General features: G+C 48.0%; 1 protein-coding gene across 3 annotated transcripts in view; it reads left to right on the plus strand.

Annotated features, from left to right (window-relative positions):
* The window catches only part of FGF18 (fibroblast growth factor 18), a 64,778-nt gene that overhangs the window by 25,832 nt on the left and 15,533 nt on the right, over nucleotides 1-23,413 (plus strand). For all 3 annotated transcript variants that reach the window (XM_053956974.1, XM_053956976.1, XM_053956975.1), the window contains one exon: nucleotides 22,524-22,630. In XM_053956974.1, coding sequence (XP_053812949.1) covers nucleotides 22,524-22,630 — 107 coding nt within the window. The remainder of the gene's footprint in view (nucleotides 1-22,523; nucleotides 22,631-23,413) is intronic.

Here is a 23,413-nt window from a genome sequence, read left to right on the forward strand (position 1 = left end):
TAATAATAATGCCTCCTGCTCACAGCAGCACTAATTAATCTAAATACATTTACCTATCTCCCAAGGTTGTTCTTTTTTAAAGGCTTAATTGATGTTCCTAAAGTGCTCTGAGATCTTTAGATAATAGATTATCTGTGTGAGCAAAAATATTATCTCTTAACAGACTATAAACTAATTAAAGGACTGATCTATTTACAAATTGCATTTTTATTTTAATCCCTTTAACCTATTCAGAAAGAATTTTCACTGGCCCAGAAAAACAATATTCCTATTATAAGCTTATTACTTTACAGGTTCCTAAGTGGTCCTTTCATTCAGAAAATGAAAGGGTGAAGGAGAGAAAACAACCATTAAAGTGCTGACAAAAAAAAAAAAAGGACCTGGAACCTTTATATTCTACCTCCGATAAATGGTACAGATAGGGAAGAGAGAGATCAGTGACCTGAAACCTTAGATCCTTTCATTTATTTTCATTTCACAAAAGGCAGAAGACATTCTATCCTGTTTGCTCACGATCTGTGTATCCGGCGCAGTTGGGCAGGCAGAGCTCTCTTGGTTGGGTGAAGGCATTTTTTGCCTCATTTGTATTTCACTGCCATTGGGGTTTTGGTTTCATTTGTCCCCAGCTACTGCTGTCCTGCGGGGCACTGAGCAGTGACTACCATCAGTGCAGAGGTGTGAGAGCCCTCTGCTCCTTGCGGTGGAGGAACTAAAATTTGTGCTGTCCCGGAGGCTGGGCTGTGGTGTGGAGGTACCTCACTAATCGCCTGTTCCAGGTGGTGTTTGCTCCATGGATCCATTCCATCGCCGTTCCAAAAACGTTCTCAGGTCCCTCAAGAGGTTATAATCGCTGTGTTTTATAAACCTTCCTACTGATAAGCTCTCTAGTCTACAGCGTGGAGGCTTTATCTGGGGACACCCTGTGCAAGGGGCAGGGCACAGGTGGGACATCAGCACTGGGCACTGAAGCAGTGCCAGCCCCTTGAGAGGCTCCCCCGGGTTCAGTGGGTTTAGCTCAGAACTCCCGTGGGATGGGTTTGGGGTCTTAGCAAAGCTTGGGTTTGTCGGGAAGGGAAGGGAAGGGAAGGGAAGGGAAGGGAAGGGAAGGGAAGGGAAGGGAAGGGAAGGGAAGGGAAGGGAAGGGAAGGGAAGGGAAGGGAAGGGAAGGGAAGGGCACAGACAGATGTGCTTCTTTGGGTGGTACAGAGACAGCAAGGCGCTGAGGCAAACGGGTGTCACTTCCTGGGGCCGCTCCAGCCGGGGTGGTGAGCCCTGCTCAAGCTGGAGCTGCCCTGAGATGCCAGCGGACCTGCCCATGGAGAGCACATTACAGCTGTCTAGACATCAGCCACACTCCATCCTGCTAGAGATTTCATTTGTGGTAGAAGTGGGCTCTGTTCCATAAGGAGGTGTAATTTGTGTGGAAAATATTATAGCAAAATAGCCTCCTTTAATTGACTCTAAATTTTGCAGGATTCCTTCCTAGGTCTGGGTAATCCGGTGCTCTCCATAATTAATGGCTGACATAGCACTTCTTCGGGCTTGGCAGCCTGACAGCTAATTTAGAACTCCCTAAACTCATTTCACTAATGACTCCCATTTGTTCTATCTGAAAGCCTGGAAACAAATGCAAAATACCAGTGCCATTGTCCCATCCTTAGCAAGTCATTCTTTCCCTCAGTATTTCTGGCACCTTAACAGCAAGCTGCCTTGGGAAATCTGATTAACCCTTTCCCTTCCTGGAATAGTTTAAATCAATTTTGATCCCTCTCCTGGAAAGAGCAGGAGTAAAAAACTAAACTTACTGTGGCTGGAAGGCTCAGAATTTCTGTGCAAGAAAGATAACAGATATAGTCCAAACATCAATTTGAATTTGTGAAATATCGCTGTATTTCCACAATTTTTCCACGTGTATTTCCAAGCTGCTTTTCTTGCCAGGAACAGGTGCGTGCACGGGTTTGTCTGTCAGTGCAGCTCAGCCCCAAATCCCGAATGAGCTGGGATCTGCTTTGTAATTTATTGTGCTGACCCATCAGGATGGCTGTTTCCCATTTAACTGAAGTATCACTGCCTCCAGTCCCTTCCCATTACAGTTTTGACATCACGACAAGACAAATAAATTTTTAAAAGACCTTTTATCTTCTAAACCATTTATTTTCACTTACTTAGCCCGAGGGCAGAGCTGACCTCAGCGTAAGGGATGATCATTCACCATGGCAGCTGTACAGTCAATGGGTCCTGGGGACAGGCCTGAGCCGAGCAGCCTTCACCCTCCAGCTGCTGTGCTGTGGCTCTGGGCTTTTCCCTGCTTGCCCAGCTATCCCTGAGAGCTGTATTATTTTTTGTTCCTTAAAACGTCTCCCCTTTTCATTTGCAGTGGGGCAGTGGTGAAGCTTTTCCTTGAAAGCAGATGAGGGGATGAGCTGAAGCTCCAGGCAGCTCAGGGTTTTGCTGAGCCAGGAGGAGCTTCTGTGTGAGGCAGCAGCCTGAGCTGGGGCTGGGGCTGGGCATGGAGCTGGGCATGGAGCTGGGGCTGAGGATGGAGCTGCAGCTCTCAGCTTGCTCTGGGCAGCGAGAACTCTTGGTTGCTCTCACCTTCCTGGTGGCTCTGAAAGGTTCCATTTGAAACACACTGTTAGCATCTTACACAAACCATCTGTACACTGAAGACATTTTCTGTTTTTATTCTGCCATATTCTGTGCCTGTGCCAAGGTGGGGAAAAGCCTTGCTTAGGCAGGATGAGAAGTTTGAGAAAAATCCTAGCTTTTTTTGATTCATGACAAACCTATTTCAAACGATTAATTTGTTGGCAATTTCCTTTACTTTTGATTTTGAGCTGCTCTCCTGAGCTCCTGCTGCAACCAGCATCACACCTGAAGCCCAGTTTCTGTGCAACAGTCCTTGTTCTGTACCTCCACTAACAGCAAAACCTTACATTTATTGTGCCTCTGACACCACACTGATTTTGGATCTTGAGATAGCTTAAAGAACTTTGGCTTTCATGGGGAAAAAAAGAATCTCCTTTTAACTCTGTGTCTAAACTTCACAAGTCTTCACAAGCACTGGTCAGGGTTTGGAAAGCATAGGCCTGTCTGTCAGCAAATATTAGAGACTCAGAAATAATGAGGAGAGGCAATTTAGAGATCTGCTGATAATTTGTCATTTTTAATTCCTGTGTAGAGTGGAAAGTGAGCTACAAAGTGAAAAATCTTTATTTTCATGCAAGTCATAAAAGGGTTTTTATTAACAGTTTGTGTGTGTGTGTATAATTCTCCACTGTGATTTAAGTGTTCCCATTAGAAATGCAGAATAGGAAATAGGATCCCATCTGTGAGCAATTTAAGAGGAAGTGAGACAATGGAGTCGATTGCTGCTTCAGTTTAGATAATCAATACAAATATTATTAGTATAGTGATTTATCTTCTGAGACACTTTATGAAAATGTGAATGCCAGCCCCTGAAGACAGGTCAATATGATGTTATCTGTTCCTGCCTTGCTGTGTTTATGGTGCTTTCCCATGAAGGTCAAGCAGCTGCTTTGTTAAATGTTCTTCCTTGGCTCTGATGAAATAACACATAAACAAACTTAGGGCTTTCCTTTCTCCTCCATGGCTCCAGAAATGTGCTGTGCTTGTCAGTATAGTGATTACTTCTGTCTGAAATCTGTACTGGGGACTGCTAGGGGGACACTGGCAGGTGATCTTTAGGGTCCCTTCCAACCCAAACCATTCTGTGATGAAGTTCTGGAAGACGTCTGTATTATTTTAAATATATTTCTAGGCCAGGGGTGATTCTGTGCACAAATGCTGAGAGCTCCTTTGGGTTTATTGCAGTTGTTCTGCGTTGGTGTCTGTTACCAAACCTTGCTTTATGCTCTCTGAGGTTTTCCGATGTTTAAGCATTTGGCTAGTCATTGATTAATTCAAGTTGGTTCTTGGGGTGCAGTTAAAAGCACCCTACAAATAGGCTAGTCTGCATTTCCAAAAGGGTTTTTAATTGCTTTTACTTTGGACAAGAAGGAAGGAAAACATTGTCAACAAATGGTCTTGTACGTTTTGCTTTGGGTGAACATTCCCATACATGATGTCAAGTGGCCAAATTTATTCCTTCAAGAAACATTTGGAAGAAATGAGAACTGTCAATAACACTGTTAAGAACTGCCTAACTATAGACAGGATGGGGAATACAAAACTTGATGTGAAGATTACACTTCTCCTTGAAGGTTCCATGGAACCTCACTCGGCTGTTGTTTGAGATTCCTAAAGTCAGATTTCTGGAGACTCATAGTGGTGTTGGCATGGGCCACACCACTCACCTGGAGCATCTCCTACTCCACTTGGCTGATCTGGGGTGGTGGGACACTGGGGCTGGACCCTCCAGACACTGGACACGGAAGGAACTTTGTTCCTCACGTACAATGAAGTGACGTGAATTCCATTGTCTCAGTGTCCTCATATGTCTCTCCTCAGCCCAGAACTCCCTCACCCCATGGTGTGCCAGCAGGATGAAAGCTTTGCAGATGGAGAGATGCTAAGGAGACAGTGCTAATGGAGACCACACTGGTAGCCTGGTTAGAAGGAATTATTTGGTGCTTTGAGATGCTGTGAGACTGTTCCTGTTTTTAGGTTGGGATTTCCTCAAGAAAGGTGTTAAGTGTATAAAAAATAAGGCACTCCAGTCACTCGGATTTCATCTCAGTTCTTTGAAAAAATAGATAGTCAGGAATTTCCGCAGCTGCAAGGTGGAGCACAGCAAATATTAACAAGGCCAGTGGCATTGCATGGCCGTCTGCAAGAACAGGGGAGCGCCCAGGCCCTGCAGAACTGCACCGGGGCTCGGCAGAAAGGTGAAAAATAACGAAGCTGTGAAGAGGAGAAACTGCTGATGCATGATGCTTGGAAAGCTGGAAGATTCCAAAAAGGGAGCTGAAAATATCCCCCAAAAATGACTATCTGTGGCTTGAATGAAATAGTGTCCGATCAGCATTCAGAAACCACTGAATCCAGGCCGTTCCAATACTGGCGTTTTCCAGACTGCTTGCCAGTCGGGTGCAGAGGAGAACACATGTGGAGCGTCTGCGGTCACACTGCTCGCAAGAAGTGGAAGGTGAGCTGGATGTAAAGGCAATGAGAAATCCCAGTAAAAAAGAAGAAACGCCTACTTTTTCTTCCAGTGAGGAAGAGTGGGGGTATTGGGGTTCAAGGGAGATGGGAATGTTACTGCACTCTGCGAGCATCCCTTTTAATGAGCTGTGCCAGCAATAAATAGTGCCCGCTTTGGTCTCTGAAGAGCTTTCAGCATTTTCTGAATGTCCATAATAGACAGTTCATGCTTTTATGGTGAACACAGGAGCTGAGACCTTCTCAATATATCCTGAGCTTGGAGTCCCTTAGTTGTGCTCTAGCTGCCTTGGGAATGTGTCTGTCCTTTATTGATGCTGCCTGGAGTGGTGGAGCTTGGAGCGTGACAGGGTGGTGCTCAAATTTTTTTGCCCTTGTCTCTATGAGCTAAAATGTGTGCCCAGAGGCCTTCTCCTCTTCTGGATTTGCAGCTGCCAAGAGCAGCATAAACTTCCCAGAGCAGCACGAACAAAACCCCACCATCCACTGTGACCCTGCCTCTTTCAGCTGTGCTGAGTTTTGGGTGTTCTTCAGCAGTGACAGCAGCTGTGCTGCCTGGAGGGCTCCAGCCCTCTCTGTGGAAAGGAGTCCTTGTTCTCCTCCACTGCTCAGCTGCTCTGGCCTCATCCCAAAGCTGGGCTGGTGGGGCAGAGAAGGAGCGGACGTTGCTCCTGAGCAGCTCGATGGTGATGTGAGCCTTTGGTGTTTGACCACATGGTGGGTGACATGCTTGGGATCCTGGCTTCGAGCTGGTGTGCTTTGGTTTACATCTGATGTTCTCAAGTGCTTGTGGAAGGACAAGAAGGAGAGGAAATGGCTGTTGGAATGTGAGAGGGGAGCTGTAGCATCATGGGATGTCACTCACAGCCTCTGGAGGCTGTGAGGACCTTAGAGTAGAGAAGCAGCAGGGAAGGGCTAGGAATAGGGTGGCATGGAAGCACCAGATAAATCTAAAAAATATTGTGCAGGTGTCCCCAGTGCTTGGCCAGGGACAGCTGCAAGGCTCACAGTTTGCAGCGGTGAGTGCTGAAGCAGACTGGGGGATGCTTCAGGCTCCTGGTTTCCAGTCACATACTTGGCTGGTTAGAGGGCGAGCACTGCAGCTCCCAAAAGACGGTCTTGTCCTGTTGGGATCAGTGATGTAAGACCAGGTTCCAGTGCCGAAGGAACTTGCCTAAAGGTAACTTCAGCATAAATCCCCAATAAGGTTTCTGCTTGTTAAGTGGAGAGATCACACAGAGGGATCTCTGTTGCAGCCAAGGCTTGATTATCCTTTTTCCTACACTCCTCAAACTCCACCGACTTCAACAGAGCCATTCCTGGAGCTCCTGTGTGAGACTGAAAGGAGATTACGTGCCCAACAGTGCCTCCCATTCCTCCTGTGTCTTGCACCTTTGTTCAGACCTTGCATTTCAAACCATTTTAGCCGGTGGGAGGCAAATCAAAGCTGTTAGGTTTGAGCCGGTGACAATGGCCTGGTGCTGTGTGGTGTGCCCAGCCCCTTGCCTTTGTGCAACGTTTGTGATTCTTGCCTTTATTTCATTGCTTCGGCATCTGCATTTGTAACCGTTTTTTTTTTTTTTTTCAAGTGAAGTTTCTGACTGGTGACTCATTAGGAGTAAATAGGCAAAAGGATATTGACTTTACACCTACTAATTTGGGGGTGCTAACAAGCACATGTAAGAATGTAAGAGCTTTATAGTCACCGGGTAAATTGTCCCACCTGGGGGGGCTGGAGGAGGGGAGATAAAAAGCATTACAAAGAAGCAGCACTTTTGTTTCTAGCTCCTAGCCTTGGCTGTTCCTGCTGCTACTGGAGCTGGGGTGGACGTTTGATGGTCACCATTGCTGGAGCCTGTTCTGAGCTTCCCCAGGATTTTCCAGCACCATTAGACCCGTGTGGGCACGGGACTAAGATCGTAATGATAGGATGCTAAATGTGTTCACTCAGAAATTAGGTGTCCCTTACATCGGCTGAGGGAACAAACCCTCCTTCCCGTGGTGTGAGTGCAGGCTGGCTGTGAATCACGGTGTGCTGTGCCTGGAAGGGCAGCTGGAGACACAGCGTGGCCTGAGCACAGCCCGTGGAGGTTCTGCCAGCCGCAGTCCAGCAGCGCAGGATGGGTGCCTGCTGGCAAACGTGACTCCCTGTGCCTGTGAGGGCACCAGAGTCTCACGGTCACGGCCGGGGGCAGCTCGCTCTGCTGGGGTTAGTGCTCTGTCCTGCTGGTACTGGGGCCCCAGTCAGCTGCAGATGTGTCTGTCCCTCTCCAGCCATGCCTGTGGCACAGTAATGCCACCCTTAGGTGTGCTTAGATCAGGATGTCACCGTCTCAGAGAGTGACCTGTTGCAGGGCAGCTGGAGCACAGCTGAGAAGTGACAGTCCCCAGCCCTGGTGGTCCTGCTTGAAGCAGAGGGTTGAGCTGGGTCACCTCTCGAGAGCCTTCTCAGCCTGAATTATTGCTTTGATGAGTGAATTTCAACACTGATTGTCAGAACAGAACTAGCAGGTAACGCCATTGGTGATCCCTTGCTTGAATGCGGTGATTTTCCTTTGGATGCATTCAGGGGGACCCTTGGGAAGTGACTTTTGTGGTTTGTCCCCATTTGTGATTTTTGTATGGAGATTTTTAAGAATTTGTATTACTTAAAAAATTGGAGATAGGCGAAGTTTTTCATTCTCCCGCTTCAGTCCTTTTGCCCTTTTGCTCACGTTGGGGTGACCTCCTTGTGTGGAACGGATGATACCATCTGCACAAGGCTGTGCAAGCTGTAGTTTATCTCAGAAGATATGTGCTGGGGAGGGGAGAGGCATGCTGTGTACCAGGGCGAGAACCAGCTCTCATCTCTGCTCCTCCCTGGACACGAGTCTGGTGTGCTGCGTGCTCAGAACAGAAGGAAGGTGTCACCACTGGCTGTATCTGATGTCAGGCTCCTGCTCTGTGGCTGTGACTTCAGCCTCACCCCTTCTCCTCCTCCTCTGTGCCTGACCTGGCTGCATTCAATATCTGTCTCTCAGCAGGAGGAATCTGAGGAAATGCAGCAAAGTTCGGCTCCTGGGGCTAAATTGTTATGCTCTCTAACAGCAAACTGTGTTGAACTAATTGACAACCAGCTTTAAACGTACCCCAATCAAGCAAATGCATTGATTTATTTTTTCCTCTCTTGCTGAGCACTAAGCAGCTTCCAGCTTGGTTTCCTCCCCAAGAAGTGGATAACTCATCTATTGTGTAGTAAAACTGATGGGCAGTGTTGACTTCTATAAAATCCTTTCAGTATGCTTAGGGAGGAAGGAGTTCTTATGCTTCTATGAATGTTTGACCACTTAAAAAAAAAAAAGAAAACAAAAAAAGCCCAACCCAAAACCACACACAACAACAAAAGATGATCCATTTTCTCTGGATGTCTTTGAAAGAAGCTTAGTTTAGAGACAGACTGGAGAGAAAGGCTATTGATTTTGTTTGACCTCCAAAGAGACTGCGGTCAGTATATTTTCCCTGTTGGAAGTGGTTCAGGGCTCTGAATTTCCGTGTCAGCGTTTGTATCCTGAAGCACACTGAAGCTTTTGCTGCTTCTTCAATAAATAGCAAGCTGTAGGGAAAGGTAATGCTGGAGTAAATTTATTTCCCTCTACATCTGCCCTTCCATTCTTTTTCTTTCCTATGTAGCTTGGTCATGTTGTTGATGAAGCATTTACAACCTTTTTCATTGAATGTTCTGCAGGTTCCTGGCTTAAGCTGAGACTACAAGCATAGTTTTGTAATCCTTCTCTTGCTTTTTCCAGGGCTGAGCTAGGTCCTTTCCCAACCTCTTGCCTGCACCAAAAAGGAGCAAGATACCTTCCTGTGTAGAGTAATAAATGGTCTAAAAACTGCTGTCCTCTCTTCTACCCTGATTATTCTCAACCTTTGCAGAGGAAAGCCTTCCTGATTTTGCTTAGTCTCCTGAAGAGAAACAGATTATTCTGTCTGGGGACTTGGTTGTACTGGAAATGCTCTGCTCGGTACAGGTCTGTGTAGTTTTGTAGATGTTCTTGTAAAATGACTCATGACAACTGATGTTGTTGCCCTTTCTCTGGCAGCCACTTACCAAAGGATGGCTTCCAGGGATGGCAATACCTGTGGGATAAGTCGGTTGTCAGGTCTAAAGGAGCTTCTTGGAGCTCCCTGTGAGATGAGCAGTGCCAGCAGGCATCTCTCCACGCCAAGGTGTCAGCTGTGTTATCTCCTCCTCATTTAACAAAATGCCTCACACGGTGTGTGGTTTTGGGGTGCGTGCTTCCGCCTGCGTGGCCACAAGTTCAGCACAGCCAGTTTGCTGCTGTCAGCACATCAAAGGGCAGCCTGATAAAGCTGCCACAGCATAATCGAGTCATGGTAGAGAGTTGCTGATGTTGGGTACCAGCTGCTGAGCTCCCGTCGCCTTTGCCAGCTTCATTTCTAACCCACACAAGACAGAGCTTCTTGGAATCCCCTCTTCGGAGGAAGGGTTGGTCTTCCTGCCTCTGCCAGCCTCACCTCTGCTTCTGGCTGTGCTCTGGGTCAGGGTGGAGGCTGCTGCTGTGGGTGTGTGAGCCCTGCAGCGTGTGTGGGCTACTGACAAATGCATGGCACCAGTTTGTAACTTAAGCACTCCGTTTCACTGAGAGCAATGGCCAAGCGCATCCCTAAAAAACAGTGAGTGGCTGAGGATTTATTTGTGCACTCTGGGCCAGGCTGAGGCTCTGCTGAGACCCCAGAGCAAGACTTTGAGGGCTCCTCAGAACCTTTCACTGCTGTCTTCAGCCCAAATGCCCCACTCCCCACATCTGAGTATTCAATTACATTAACCCCTTGCAAATGGCTCAGCAGTTACCTCCGGGAGTAGTGAGAAGAGAGAGCTGGAACTGTTAAGCCTCTGCACAAACACGAAGGCAAGGAGCTGAAGGGAGGAGCTTGTGGGAGGGGTGGATTTGCAAACGGTATCCTCCTGTTTGCACTCGACCACTGGGAAGGACAGGGCAATGCAGAGCGGCTGCCATGGGACAGTTTAGTAATATTTATTGCTAAATTAATGCAGTACTTATTATAATTATTGTATCAATTTGTAATTATTACTTATAATAATATTTACAAATAAATACAAACATTATTATTAAAATAATACAACATTCATCAATGCACTGCTTGCTTTGGGAGTAAGTAGTCCTGAGCTTGTGGTCTGTGGCTGTTAGGTATTGCCCACCTCAAGGTCATCATGAAGCTTTGTTAATTCATAAGCAGGAAGTTTTTCTTAGAGCCTTGAGCAGCAGGTGATAGGCCAGCTGAGTATGTTGCTGGAAGGATAGGTAATCACAGGGAAAGCAGCAATGCTCTGTGTTACCCTGTTGCAGTGGCTTCTAGCAGGTGGTCAGCAGGACATTGTGATGACAGATCAGAAATATGACAAATTCTTGTTAATGATCAACATCAAAAACTAAGAACATGTAGTAAAGCAAAGATGTCCTTATGTCTTAAGTGCCTGTAATCTGCTTCTCAGAGCTGGGTACCAGAATATCCCTTTGATTCTCAAAGGTAATTGCACCTCTTAATTAGCTGGAGAAAAAAATTCCCGTAGCCTGAGATCTTGCTATATAAATTATAATTAACCCGGAAGTTGAGATTTCCTGCCCCCAAGCACAAATGCAAAACACATTAGCAGCATTTGACATAAGGCCCGAGCAGCCAGGGGTCAGGCTGCTACCCCAAAATCCAGCTGCACTTTCCAGCGCAGCAAGGAAGCCACGGGAACTCAAGGGGAAGCTCTAAATACACCATTTTGAGGGGGCTTGACCTGCTTTCTTTTCAGAGCTGCAAATGTCCCAACAGGAAGGACAACACAGAAAAAAACAAACCCATCCCCGGAGCAGAGCTGGGAGTGAGGAGAGGAGTGGATTTTGAGGCGACATGGCCGGGTGCCCCACCGTGAGAATGGCGCTGGTGCTGCCGCCCCACACACCTCCAGCCCAACCATTGTCTGGTGCCAGACACACTTGGCTGTGCCTGTTGTGTGCAGGGCTGGGCCACCCACTGCTGTCATTCACCAGCATCCTGCTTTTTTGTCTCCTTTTCATCGCGCCTGCTGGGGGATGAGCGTTAACTCCTCACACCAGAGGTGACCTGTGCTGCAGTGCCAGGTTGGGCAGCTGACGGCAGGGAGGTGACAGCATGGCTGGGGGATGGGGGCTGCCCCGAGCCTGTCTGCACCTGTGACACTTCCCTGCCTGCTCCCCTCATCCACACTGTGACCTTGGAGGAGGGCCAGGCCTGCTGAGCACCTGGAAAGCCTTGCCACAGAGTCACTGAATGGTTTGGTTTGGAAGGGATCATAAATGTCAGGTAGTTCCCCACCAGGAGCTTGCACTGAAGCTCCTTAGTTCGTGTTACCCGATTCCTCTGTCCTTTGGGGTCCTGGATGGAGAAGTGGCTCCGTTCTGGCACAGGTCAGGCTGCAGCTTTGTGCTGGGCTATAAAGCCCCTGGAGAAGGTGTTGTTGGCCAGGGGCCGTCTCTTGTCTCACCACTCTGGTGCGTCCTTGGGCTCCTCTGTTCCAGTGGTGCTGGTCATGAGTGTCCCAGCAGTGGTTGCTGGGTTCAGGTGGTGGCAGCAAACATGGGGAGACCTGTCACCTTGGCAGGGTTCAAAGGTGGTTGTGTCCTCCCATGCCAAAGGTGGGGGCAGCCCAGTCCTTGGGCTTGGCACACAGATGTGGCCAGCAGTTCTGCCTGCAAATGTTCAGGTCTGTGTAGGTGTAGGGGTGGGCAATTCTCTGTGCACTCCAAAGGTTGGAGGGAGATCAAAGAAGGAGAGTCAGAAGGTGTCCTGGTGGGGAGGAGGGATGTGCTCACTGGTGTGCGGTAGCGAGAGGGGAAGGAGGGTTTGGGTTTGTCCTCTGTATGTATGCACGTCCTTGGAGTGAATTCTGTGCCATTGCAGAGCTGATCACAGAGCCCTCCGAGCTAAGTGAGCGCTGTCAGTCCCAGTTTGGATGGGTGTGGGCTGCACACATACAGCAGAGTTGTTCCCTGCCAGTGTGGCACCCACCACCTCCAGGGATCTTTTGCCATGCAGGTCCTTGGGGCCATCCCTTCAGGGTGGGGAGAGGAGGGCAGGATGGTCTGTCCCAGTGAGGACAAGAAAGTGTTGAGAGAATTTTGGATAGAAACACACACGGGGCTGAGTCTGAGCTTTAAAGGTGGCCTGGGTCTCTAGATAAATTGAGATAAACTGCAAATAATATAATATAATATAATATAATATAATACAATATAATATAAATATTAGATTTTCTGCTGTCAATGCTGCTTCTCTAAATTCAGAATGCCCCCCCCAAAAGATATTGGAGATATTACCTCTTTTCTTTGCTGCTGTTTATAATGCCACAGATGAGGACTGGCTTACTTCTGTACTTGACTTATTTTTAATATTAAGATTTAACATGGGATCTGCTTTACTTAATCCAAACACGGTTTGAATGCAGAATTATATTTGAGATTTTTAAAGTACCTTTATTAAAACGTAAAACTAATTTTACAGTTCTGACAGGTCTTATTTAAATACCCAGTGCCAGATGCCTTTTGTCCCAAATGACTTCAGGAAAGAAAAAAAAAAAAAAAGACTTTTAAAACTTCTCATGCAATTAAAATGCAGTAAAAGGGAAGTATATAGTCTTACATATGCTGAGGACTAGGGGTAACAGTTTAAGAGAAGTCCCATGATAAATGTTTCCAAAAATAAATATGTGAAACCAAAGGTGTTAAAGGGAGAGTTAATGTGATACCTGATTTTTGGTGGTTGTTGCATTGTTTCTGTTGCTCATGCCCTGAGAACAGTTGTAAGAACTGTGCTGTGTCTGTAGGGAGAAACTTCTCCAAAGGGGCTGGTGCAGAGGACTTTTCTCCACAGTCCTTCCCCTGAGGCACTCTTCAGGGTGCAGCTGGTGCCAGGTGTCCCCAGGTGCTGTAGAAGATCAGTCCTTGCCCACATCTTTTAATGTTTATTCCAAAATAGTCACACTCTCTTATATCCTCTGACCCAAGAGCGACGATTTTCTGTACTGCATTTAATAAGTTATCCTTTATCTGGCAAAAGGGAGCTTCAGCAGCACAAGCATTAAGAAGTCAGGTATCTTTGCAGCTGTGTTTGTGACCATGTCTAAGAGAAAATCCTGCTTAAAATCTTAAAACAGAAAGGAATTTTCCCCATGTGCCAGAATATTTTCTTCTGGTAGGTTGTGCTGCTGCCTTTGCTCCTTTGGGTTTCAGAGCCACAAGAATCCCACTTAAAACACCAGAGCATCCTGCAACTTTATTTTCAGCATATTTTTCACTTGCTGAAAGAAGTGAATGTTACAATGAGTCCCTTTGAGAAAATGCATAGACACACTTATACTCTGATCCATAAATATAATTATCTTAATTTCAGCTTTTACTGGTGCAGAATAAGAACCCTGCTTGGTAGAACCTAACATCTTTGTATATCGGGCATGTCTGATAATCTTAATTCAACCTATACTGCAGATGCTTTACACATTTCTCCTGATCAGCCCCGTTTTGGAGCACTCACAAACACAACAGTGCAGCCTGGACAGGCTGACTTCTGGAGTGTGCAAAACCATCTCGGTGTTGGGATGTGGGAGAGATTTATGTGTTCGGGACTCCTCGGAAAGAGGAGATGGTAGTGCTGACATCACTCCTACTTCATCCCTAGGGAGGAGCAGCCTGCCAGCAGCTGCCTGAGGGAGGTGGGCAGTGCTGCAGGGTCCCCGTGCTCTGTCCTGAGCTCCTGGGCACACAAGGAGCAGCTCTGCAGAGACACGAGAGCACGTGGAGTCCTGGGCTGGTCATTCTCTCCTTATTGTTATTTTTGTGTACATCAGTGTTTTTATTGGGTCCAGCTGAGACTGGGAAATGAGAGTCAAAATACCTTCACTGGGGTTTGTTCTTGCAATAATTCTAACCCTCTGTGGGGACGGGAAAGGTTCACACTCTGTCCAAACCCGAGAGACTCCAGCACTTTGGATGTGTTTCAGCGAGGAGCTCAGGGCCAGGTTCTGAGGTCGTTGTCTGTTGGGCTTGACTGTGTCAGTAGGAGTTTATTCAAATGAGAATGATCAAAGACATCAGGGTTTGGCCCTTTATTTTTAATTTTAGGTGTTTTTTCAAGCATAACAGGTCTTCTGAACTTTTTTGAGGCTCATCCTTCAGTAATTCCAGACTCAGAGCCTGGCAGCTTGTCAAGCAGTTTTCCTGCCTCTGTATAAACACTGTCCACTTGAGCTGTGCTTGGAGGCAGCAGGATACCCTGGTGAGATAGAGGAATTTCTGTGCTAACATTCTGAACGTTTCTCTTTCCAGGCTTATTTTTTAGTCATGGCAAGTTTGCAGGTGGCAAAGTTCAGGGCAGAATTTGTTCACAGTTGTCCCCGCCCAGGCGTTTTTAAAGCACACAACCTACCCGCCTCTGCTTTTACTGAATCTTGTCTAGATAAGCTTATTCACCATCACTGAAGCAACTGCCAAAATATTTTTAGTCTCTCTTATGGTGAATTATGTATAAAACATCTGCAAGAGGTCAAGTCTGATTTCTCACTGCTTAATCCTGTTTTCTTAGATGTGCAAAAGGGTGCAAATGGCTCCATGTTAGAATGACAGTGTTTTACATTCATTTCTCACATGGCTAAGGGATGACCAGCCTCTGGGTAGTGCCAATAATATGGTACTTATAGCTCCGATGGGGGGAGGTAGGGAGGGATGTTTCTGTGTGTGTTTGTTTATTTGTTTTGTTTTTCATAGAATTACAGATTCAGGGATTTACTAAAGTTTTATTTAAGTTGGACAAAAATCTCTTAGACCTACCTTGGTATTTATTCTGGTCTGATTCTGGTCTTATATCTGCTGAACTCTCAAACAATTTTCATATGTGTAGGCTAATAAAAGACCTCAAATTAGTACATTTTCATTTCAGCTTCTCCCAAGATGTGGTGACTAGAGTGAGTTTGTAGGGACTATGTTTGGAAGCTTTGTCATCCTATAGGAGCCTGGGCAGTGTGGGGAAGAGGACTTCTATGTTTTAGAACCTCCTTTTTTACCTTGATAGTGCCATTCCAGAATAAACAACACATCTCTACAGGGTGGGGAGGGAGAATTTGCCTGAGATGCCCGGGGAACATCAGCTCAGCATCGTCCCCTGGGTGTGTTTTGTTACCCACTGCTGAAGTGGTAGGGGAATTTTTTGGGTGGGCATCCCTACAGGTAAGAGCTCTGTAACAGTCCAGGCCAGGCTGGACAGGGCTTAGAGCAACCTGGTCCAGTGGAAGGTGCCCCTGCCCAGGGGGCTGGGACTGGCTGAGCGTGAAAATCTCTTCCAACCCAACCATTATGTGATTTCATGTTTCTAGGAATGGTGTGTCAGGCTTAAGTAGAGAGTATTATTAAATAGTGGAGAATTATATCAAACAGCCTGAGAGTGATCCTTTCTGTCCTGACCATCCTGGGCTGTGCACCCTGAGGGCTGACTGCAGCACAGCATGTCCTGCCTGCGCAGCTGGCCAGGGCTGGGCACTCGGGCTGGTGTGCTTGGCACCAGCATGGACATTTCTGCATGTCTTGGCCCTGTGTGCTGCAGACAAGCCCAGGGAGCGCCAAGGGACAGCTTAGAGTGCGGGATGTGGGACAGGAGCCTCCGTGGTGTGAGGCTCTGGGAGTGGGAGTGCCCGAAAGCATCGCCCGGAGCCTGAAGTTCCCGTCGGCTGCTGCAGAGGTGAAGCCCCAAGGAAGCCGTGCCAGGAAGGGAAGTTGGGCGCTGTGCCGGGATCCTGCTCCTTTGCCCATCCTGCTGCCCCTCGGGCGGTGCAGGTGGGCGGTGAGCAGCGCACAGCCCTCGGGGGAAGCTGTCCCCAAAGCCTGTCCCGGGCTGTGCTCCCACCCTGCCGGCGCTGGACCCTGAAGCCGTGTAGGGGTCTTTATCAGCACTCAGGGACTTCCGATGTGTGTGAAGTCCTTTGTGTGGAAGTATTTACAAGATCAGGTTGCCGTAGTGGAAATGCCTTTGAGGTCTTTGCTGCATTATAGATTTTCTTCAGATGTCTCCCATGCAAATATTTAACCTGTCTGGTTCCTGAGAGCTACTGACGCTGTTCTGCGGATGGCAGGTTGTGTCTGCAGCCTGTCCTTTGTTCACACTGAGCCCTCGCTCCTGCTTCCCTTCCCACCCCGTGATGGGGCAGGAAAACGTGCCAGGGACTTGGCACTCGGTGTACGTTTTGATGCCCTGAGGACCTTACACCCCAAAAAGTCTTTGTCCCCAGGTGCAACAGTTAGGGTACTGAAAGTTACAGCATTTTTAAAAAATCCTCATTTAGAGTAACAGGATCTTTCAAACCTGGGTCAGGACTGGGAGCTGCTCCCTGGGCAGCTTCTGTGCTGACACCGAGCACTTCCCTGGCTTGTGCAACAGGGTGGCTTAAAAGAGACAATATCTGGAGCCTGGACCTCGAAGCTGCTCTTAGTCTTCCTCCCCACGAGTATGCCTTTTAATAATTTGACGTGCATAAGCTGTGCTCAGGAGAGACAGGATGAGCTCAGGGCAGGGGTATGCGGGTCAGAGCTCTGCCCTCCCAAGCACCAGCCTCGCTGATTGGGGTGGTTACTTCTAATTTGCACCTGAATATTTGAGAAGGGAGCTGGGTTCTGTGGATTATAACTGATAAATACCATTCAATTTGCATGACTATGCAAGTATGCAGACAAAACCTAGGGATGCAGCCTTGATTCCCTCACTGGGCCACAGCCTGCAGGCTTCATTAGATCCTCCAGACTTTACCTAATTTTGCTGTTATTCCCTCATCATTACATCATGACTGTGGAGACAAGATCATTCTCTCCTGTGTTGTGGTCGTGGAAGGGATTCATGTGGTTTTGGTAGGGGTAGACAGTGTTTGAACAGATTTCATCTATTTTAAGCACTGTTGCCCATGTTGGGAGTCTCAGGAGAAGATCCAGCAGAGAGTGGATTTTGCTCTCCCATCAGATGTGAACTATGCACTGTGAACAATGGGAATGTCCTGGTTCACAGCACCAGGGTAACAAACTGGGAAAGCGGCCCTCCATCCCAGGTGCTGTGCTCCCAGCCTCAGTGTGTCAGTGCATCCTTTTCATTCGCTGGAAATGGCTTCAAGTCTGAGAATGGTTCCCCTGACTGTTTCAGAAAAAGAAGTGCAACCAAAGCAACAAAATCTTTGTCCCCTCTGAGATCCTTTTCCCCAGTGTCTGGCCAGCTGCAAGGTGCCTGTGGAGAGTGTAAGCAGCTGTGTTCCTTCTCCCTGTGGCTCCCTTTTCAGGGGTTTCACCTGCAAAAAAACACAAACCAGTGGACAGACTTGAAGTATCCAGTCCTTCTGCACGCCTCGTGTGTTTTCCCCTTCATCTCTTTCTTTATCTGGACCTAAGGATTTTGTGATTGGTACTTGTAAACCTTACACTTCTCAGGTGCCCTCTTTCTCCTCTCTTTCCCTGTGCTTTTCTGCTCCTGTCCTCCCACTCCCAGGAAATATCTGAAAGATAATTTGGCATATTTTCTGCCACCTTCACATATCTCCCTGACTTCATGTTTTCTTAGCTGGTAGATAGCTTCTCAACATATATATATATACATGTAATCCTTTTCACCTAGACTTGTGAGGAATTCCAGTCTCTTCCAGTGGGAGTTTTCAGGAAGGTTTAGGTTAAATGGGCCAATAAGGCAAAACATGTAGCAGGAGATCTCACCCTCTGAAGACATCTTTTCTCTTTTGCTCTTTATTTTATTCCCCTGGAAAATATATCAGAATATCTAGCTGTCAAAGAATTTAAACAATAACACCTGATCTGAAGATTGGAGCTCAGGGCCTTTGAAAATAAAGATTGTAATCTCTGTGTGATGTGTCCAGGGACAGATGGGGCTGGAAGTCAGGGGTGCTGAGCAGCAGAGTGCTGTGGGGCTGCTGCTCTGGCATGGTGGCACTCATTTCACCTGAACTCTCCTGTACATTCTTTTGGGTTTTCCCTGGCACTTCCATTATGCCATGGCATATTTATCACAGGACAGGACAGCATTCCAAGTCCAGTTTGAATTAATGTAAAATGTGTTGGTGGTGGCTGAGCTTTTCTCCTGCTGTGTGTGAGTAGAGGGGGAGACATGAGCAGCCCCTTGTGCTGTGTCAGCTTCCACCCCCTAGGAACTCTGGTTGCATCCTTCAGGGCTGGGTTTCATCCCAGAAGATTTCAGATGTGCTGTTTATGTGTTGTTTAAGGCATCTGTCCCTGCTCCTGAGAGAACTTAGGGAGATGCCTGTTGCACAAGGAAGCATCAGCAGTCAGGGGTGCTGCACAGCCCTGGATTGTAGCCAGCTGGGTTATAACCCACCCTAAAGCTGCACTGATCTCTCTTGTAGAAAAGGGGGTCAGGGATCCCTAGAAATGAGATGTTTCCAACATCTTAAGACTCAGATTTCGCAGAAGTGGGAAGCCTCTGTGAGGCCTTGGCCTGTCCTAGGGCAGCTCAGGTCACAGCAGGGATCAGACATTCTCTGCTGAACCTCCTGGCTTCTGTTCCCACTCCTCAGCACGGGGTGCAGGATGGTCCCTGGGGATTTGGGCTGTCTGTCAGGACCCTGGGATGGATGCTGCTGTGTTTGCCAGCACAAATATCTCACTGGATGCCTGCTTATCCTCTGTTGCTCGGGCTGTGCTGTGGCACTTGCCTGGGAGGGATCTCAGCGCTGCCGTAACCTCTGCAGCCTGCAGGAAAGGGGACTTCCATCTAGTTCTAAATTATGACATTATTTTATTAGAGCTTTAAACTTTAGTTTAATTTTGTATTTAAAAAGGGGGAGGAAGGTATCATATTTTAATTAGTAGCGGTGCCAAAGGAGTCCTAGATTAATTATTTGAAATCACTCCATCCAGATGGTTTAAATTTTCACAGCAGGGAACCGGCATCTTTTTAAGGTGATATTTTTCAAATTAAAATCAGCTTGGATATTAGTCATACTGGCTGCAGAGCGAGGGGGTGGGGAACATGAGCCAGTGTGCCCCGTGTTTGTCCATCTGAGCATGGGCTGCCAGAGGGCCCCGTGTCAGAGGGCTGGGAGCTGCTGGCTGTCCCGTGGGAGCACAGCTCACGGCGCTTGTGCTGGAGGGTTTTGTCGGTGTTAGCTCCTCCTTTGGCTGGCCAGAGCCTGTATCTGATGTTCAGAGTCACTCTCAGTAGCTTTTTACTCTCAGGCTGGAGTGGGCTCCCTCGCAGCTCAGAGGGAGCTGTGCTGTCCTGTTCTGGCCTGTGTGGAGCCCTCGGCTGACCCCTGTGCTGGGTGGCCCCACACCAGTTCGTGCCTGGGTGGTTTGGCCACTGTACATCTGTGGGCAGCTCCTTGGTGCTCTGGGTGTCGGCCCCAGCTCCTGGACCAGGCTTTGCTGGCTCCACAACCTTCACTCACATGCTGGCTGCTGGTCTCCCGCTCTGAGGCTGACCTCCATCCTCTGCTCATGTGAGGAGAAGCCCTTTCAGAGTCACCTCCCTCTCTAAATGCAGCCAGTCCTACCTTTGCTGTTCCCTTGTCTGTTAATGCAGCACTGCACCTGAGCAGCCTCCCTGAGCTTCCTGGAGCTGTGGCCACTCACTGTGTTCCAGCCACGCTGCTCAGCCTGCCCTGGAGGAGCTGTCCTTGGCCCTGTGCCATCACCCCCCTCCTGGCTGGCTCCCCTTGATATCCTCACATTGAAGGGTTATTTCTGGCTCCAGGCCCTTCCTCACAGAAGGGGTCACAGGTTGGATACTGCCCTGGCAGGTGAGGGGACAAAGTGGGCAGCACCCAGTTGTTGCTTCAGGCTGCTCTCCATCACAGGTACCTAAACCTATGAGGCGTTTCTGAAAAACTTCCATAAATATCCATATCTGTGCATGATTGCAAGTAATATCCTGCTGTAATACAGACATTATCCCACTTGCTGTCAGAAAGAAGTTATAATTTAAATATCCCCTGTGATAACAGGTTTAACAAATAGATCTAAATAAATGTAAGCAGCTAGTAACTGGAAACCCCTGAACTTACAGATGTGACTGAGCTGTGAGGGGAAAATTATTTAGGGCCCTTGTGAGTTAAAGGTTGGTGATATTTGCACTGCTGCAGAAGCCAAAACCTGACTTTACAAGTGGGAAAAATATTAATGTGTTTAAATGAAACAAACTCCTATTTCTATCCCCATGGTAAATCCTTACAATGAACATATTTACTCTTAGAGGGCTTTAAAATTTGAAATATGAATGCCAAAAAGAATGTGACTTTCTGCAGCACAGATCAAACATTCTCCAGAGTTTGGCAAAAGCTGTATTTCTACGGTGGGGCTCAGCACTCACAGGCGTGAGTATTTCCAGAGCAGGAGCGTGGAGCTGCACTTGCTGACACTCACACATTCTTGCATTGTGTTTCAACCATGTCTCCTTTCTCCTCCTCCATGTCGGAGATGGATCTGAACCAAAATGTCCAGTCTGCCTGTTCCTGCCTCTCCGGGGAAATTCCTGGAATCCAAATCTTGAGCATGACTGGAATTTGTGTTTAGATTAGAGATGGAATAAAAGGCTGGATTTGGATCTGTCTGGGTTTTTGAGACGATGATGATGATGGCATGCTGCTTGTCTGGGTGGCAGCCTGGCCCCTTCTGCAGGTACAGCTGTGGCAGAGCAAGGGGTTTATGGAGATGCAGTGGAAATCTGTCCTCTGCCCTGGCCCCTGCTGCAAACCAGCTGTGGCATCAATACCCTGCTAGACACTTGTCGGAACCCAAGGTGTCCCTCAGACACTCTTGGATGTTCCGGGTCCAGGGCAGAAGCCTCTGAGACCCTGGCAGGCGGCCAGGAACCCCTGTGGTCTTGAGTCTGACCCATGGAACAATTTACCAACCTTGCAGGAAGAACAAGAAATCACAAAAATTTAGATATTATAATAGAAGTAATCACAAAGTGAAAGGTAGGATTTTTGAGTGCTGTACAGGGGGGTTTTAGGCCTTGTACAGAGGGGTCTGAGTTTTGTACATGGGGGTCAGAGGTTCTAAGATGGAGGGATTTGGGCGTGCCCTGTCCTCCTTCTTTCTCCTTCCTATTCCCCATGTTCTTGGTGGTGTTGGCACTCACAGATTGGTTTAGAGTAGAAAGTCACTGTTCAACATAGGTAATAGGCATTGGGGAAAAACTATAAACACCTAATACGTAATGTGTGATATAAAAGATGGCACCAGCCCCTCGAGAGACAGAGACAGGGACAGAGACGGAGACAGAGAAGAAGATGAAGAGAGACGCAGAGAGAGACGCAGAGGGAGAAGGAGTCAGGGACAATGTCAGGGAGTCTGTGTGCCTTGAGATAACATGCAATAAACTGCCTTGAGACCAGACAACTGAAGACTACTGAGTCTTTCTTTGAAGGCACGGGTTGGAGGGGAGACTTTACCACCACCCGGAGTCACCCCAATCTGGGGGAAGGCTCCGGCAGACACTGAGATTGGCCACATTTCTCCCAGCTAGAGCCTGAGACCTCGGCCTGGACTGCCAGGAAGAAATTTGTGACTTCCTGAATGCACAACAAGGCATGGAGGACACATGCAGGAGGGTGTGCATCAGACAGTGCCAAATTTCTCCCTGCTAGCAGCTGTGGTGACTTTTGGGAGGTCAGTGTGATGTTTTGCACTGGAGTGTGTGGCTGAACCACTTCTGTGTAGTGTTGGAGGGCTGCTGGCTGTGGGGAAAGGATTTTCTTTCTTGTCATGCTAATCTTTCATCTTCATGAGAATAAAATTCATGTTCTTACCCTCCAAGAACCCTCCTGCAGCGTGAAGGAGAGCCTTGTCATTGGAACAGGCTGCCCAGAGCAGTGGTGGCATCACCATTCCTGGAGGTGTTTAAAAGCCATGCAGATGTGACACCTGGGGACAGGATGTAGTGGTGGCCACAACAGTGCTGGGCCATCAAGTTGGACTTGATCTCAGAGGTTTTTTCCAACATAAGCAATTCTCTGGTTCTATTAACACTGAGCTAATGTTGCTGCTGGTGGTGGGGTTGGTGTGACAGATGGAGCCCATACGTGTGTTGGTTATTGTGTGGTAAACCAGCTTTAAATCCGGGGTATCTGTGTGGGAGTGAGTGGAGTCAGTCAGTCAGTCAGTCAGTCAGTCAGTCAGTCCTGCACCTGCACCGAGCCGTGAGCTCGGCCCCTGGGGCTGTCCCCTGCACAGCTCTCGGGCTCTGGTGGTGTGGTTCAGCTGGGCAGCGGGGAAGTGCCCTGGGGAGCTCTGCGCCCTGTGCCTTCAGGGGACCACACTGGTAAAGGCTTTCTTTTCTTCTTCCTTTCCAAGCCCAGCTTCTAGTGGAAACAGACACTTTTGGAAGTCAAGTCCGGATCAAAGGGAAGGAGACAGATTTCTACCTTTGCATGAACAGGAAAGGCAAGCTAGTGGGGAAGGTAAGTGTTTCCTATTAATTCATCTGTAACCCGAGTGTTACCTTGAGCAGTCTCCTCAGGGCTGTAATGATGTGTTTGAGCCTCGTCTGTCAGCCTTAAATGAGAAGCAGGGCAGGGGATGTGGGGTTTGCAGGGCAGCTCTTGCTGTCCCAGGGGCTCTCCTGAGTGCTCTGTTGGACCCCCCAGGCTGTCAAACGAGCCCTACAGCCTCACGGGGCTCTCCAGTGCTGCTGCAGGTGTGCACGGGGTCGTGCCTCACGTGAGATGTCACCTCAGCATCCCAGTGCCATGGCCACCTCCACAGCACCTTCCTCACATGATCTTTCTTTGGGGGGACATTCAAATATGAATTTCCCCCAGAATTCCTTTTGGCAAGCAGAGCACTGTACTGTGGTTCATGCTGGGCAGCAGAAAGCTCCTTCCTGCCAGCCAGGAGCCAGGGACTGGCACAGCACAGCCAGGGCTGGAATCTGAACACTGGGGATGTCTCCCCAATGGAAGTATGTAACAAATCACAGCATGTTCACCCCTTCAGCCCAACTCGTGTACTGAAGTAGTATTTCTGTTATTCACACGGTCCTTCTTTATTGTTGGAAAAGCTGGAGGCTTGCTAACCAGGCAGAGTCTTATGCAAAGCTGAAGTGCCACCAAAAAATAAATGTCAAATAGAATATTCCAGCCTTCAAACCTCTGCTGTGCTCACTTTGCACCACCAGGAATTCAAATCTAGCATCTTTGTGGTCATGAAAAAGGGAAGCAGGGTTTTGTTTTTAGTCAAAGCAG

The sequence above is a fragment of the Vidua chalybeata genome, chromosome 15, assembly GCF_026979565.1.
Source record: "Vidua chalybeata isolate OUT-0048 chromosome 15, bVidCha1 merged haplotype, whole genome shotgun sequence".
Lineage (NCBI taxonomy): Eukaryota > Metazoa > Chordata > Aves > Passeriformes > Viduidae > Vidua > Vidua chalybeata.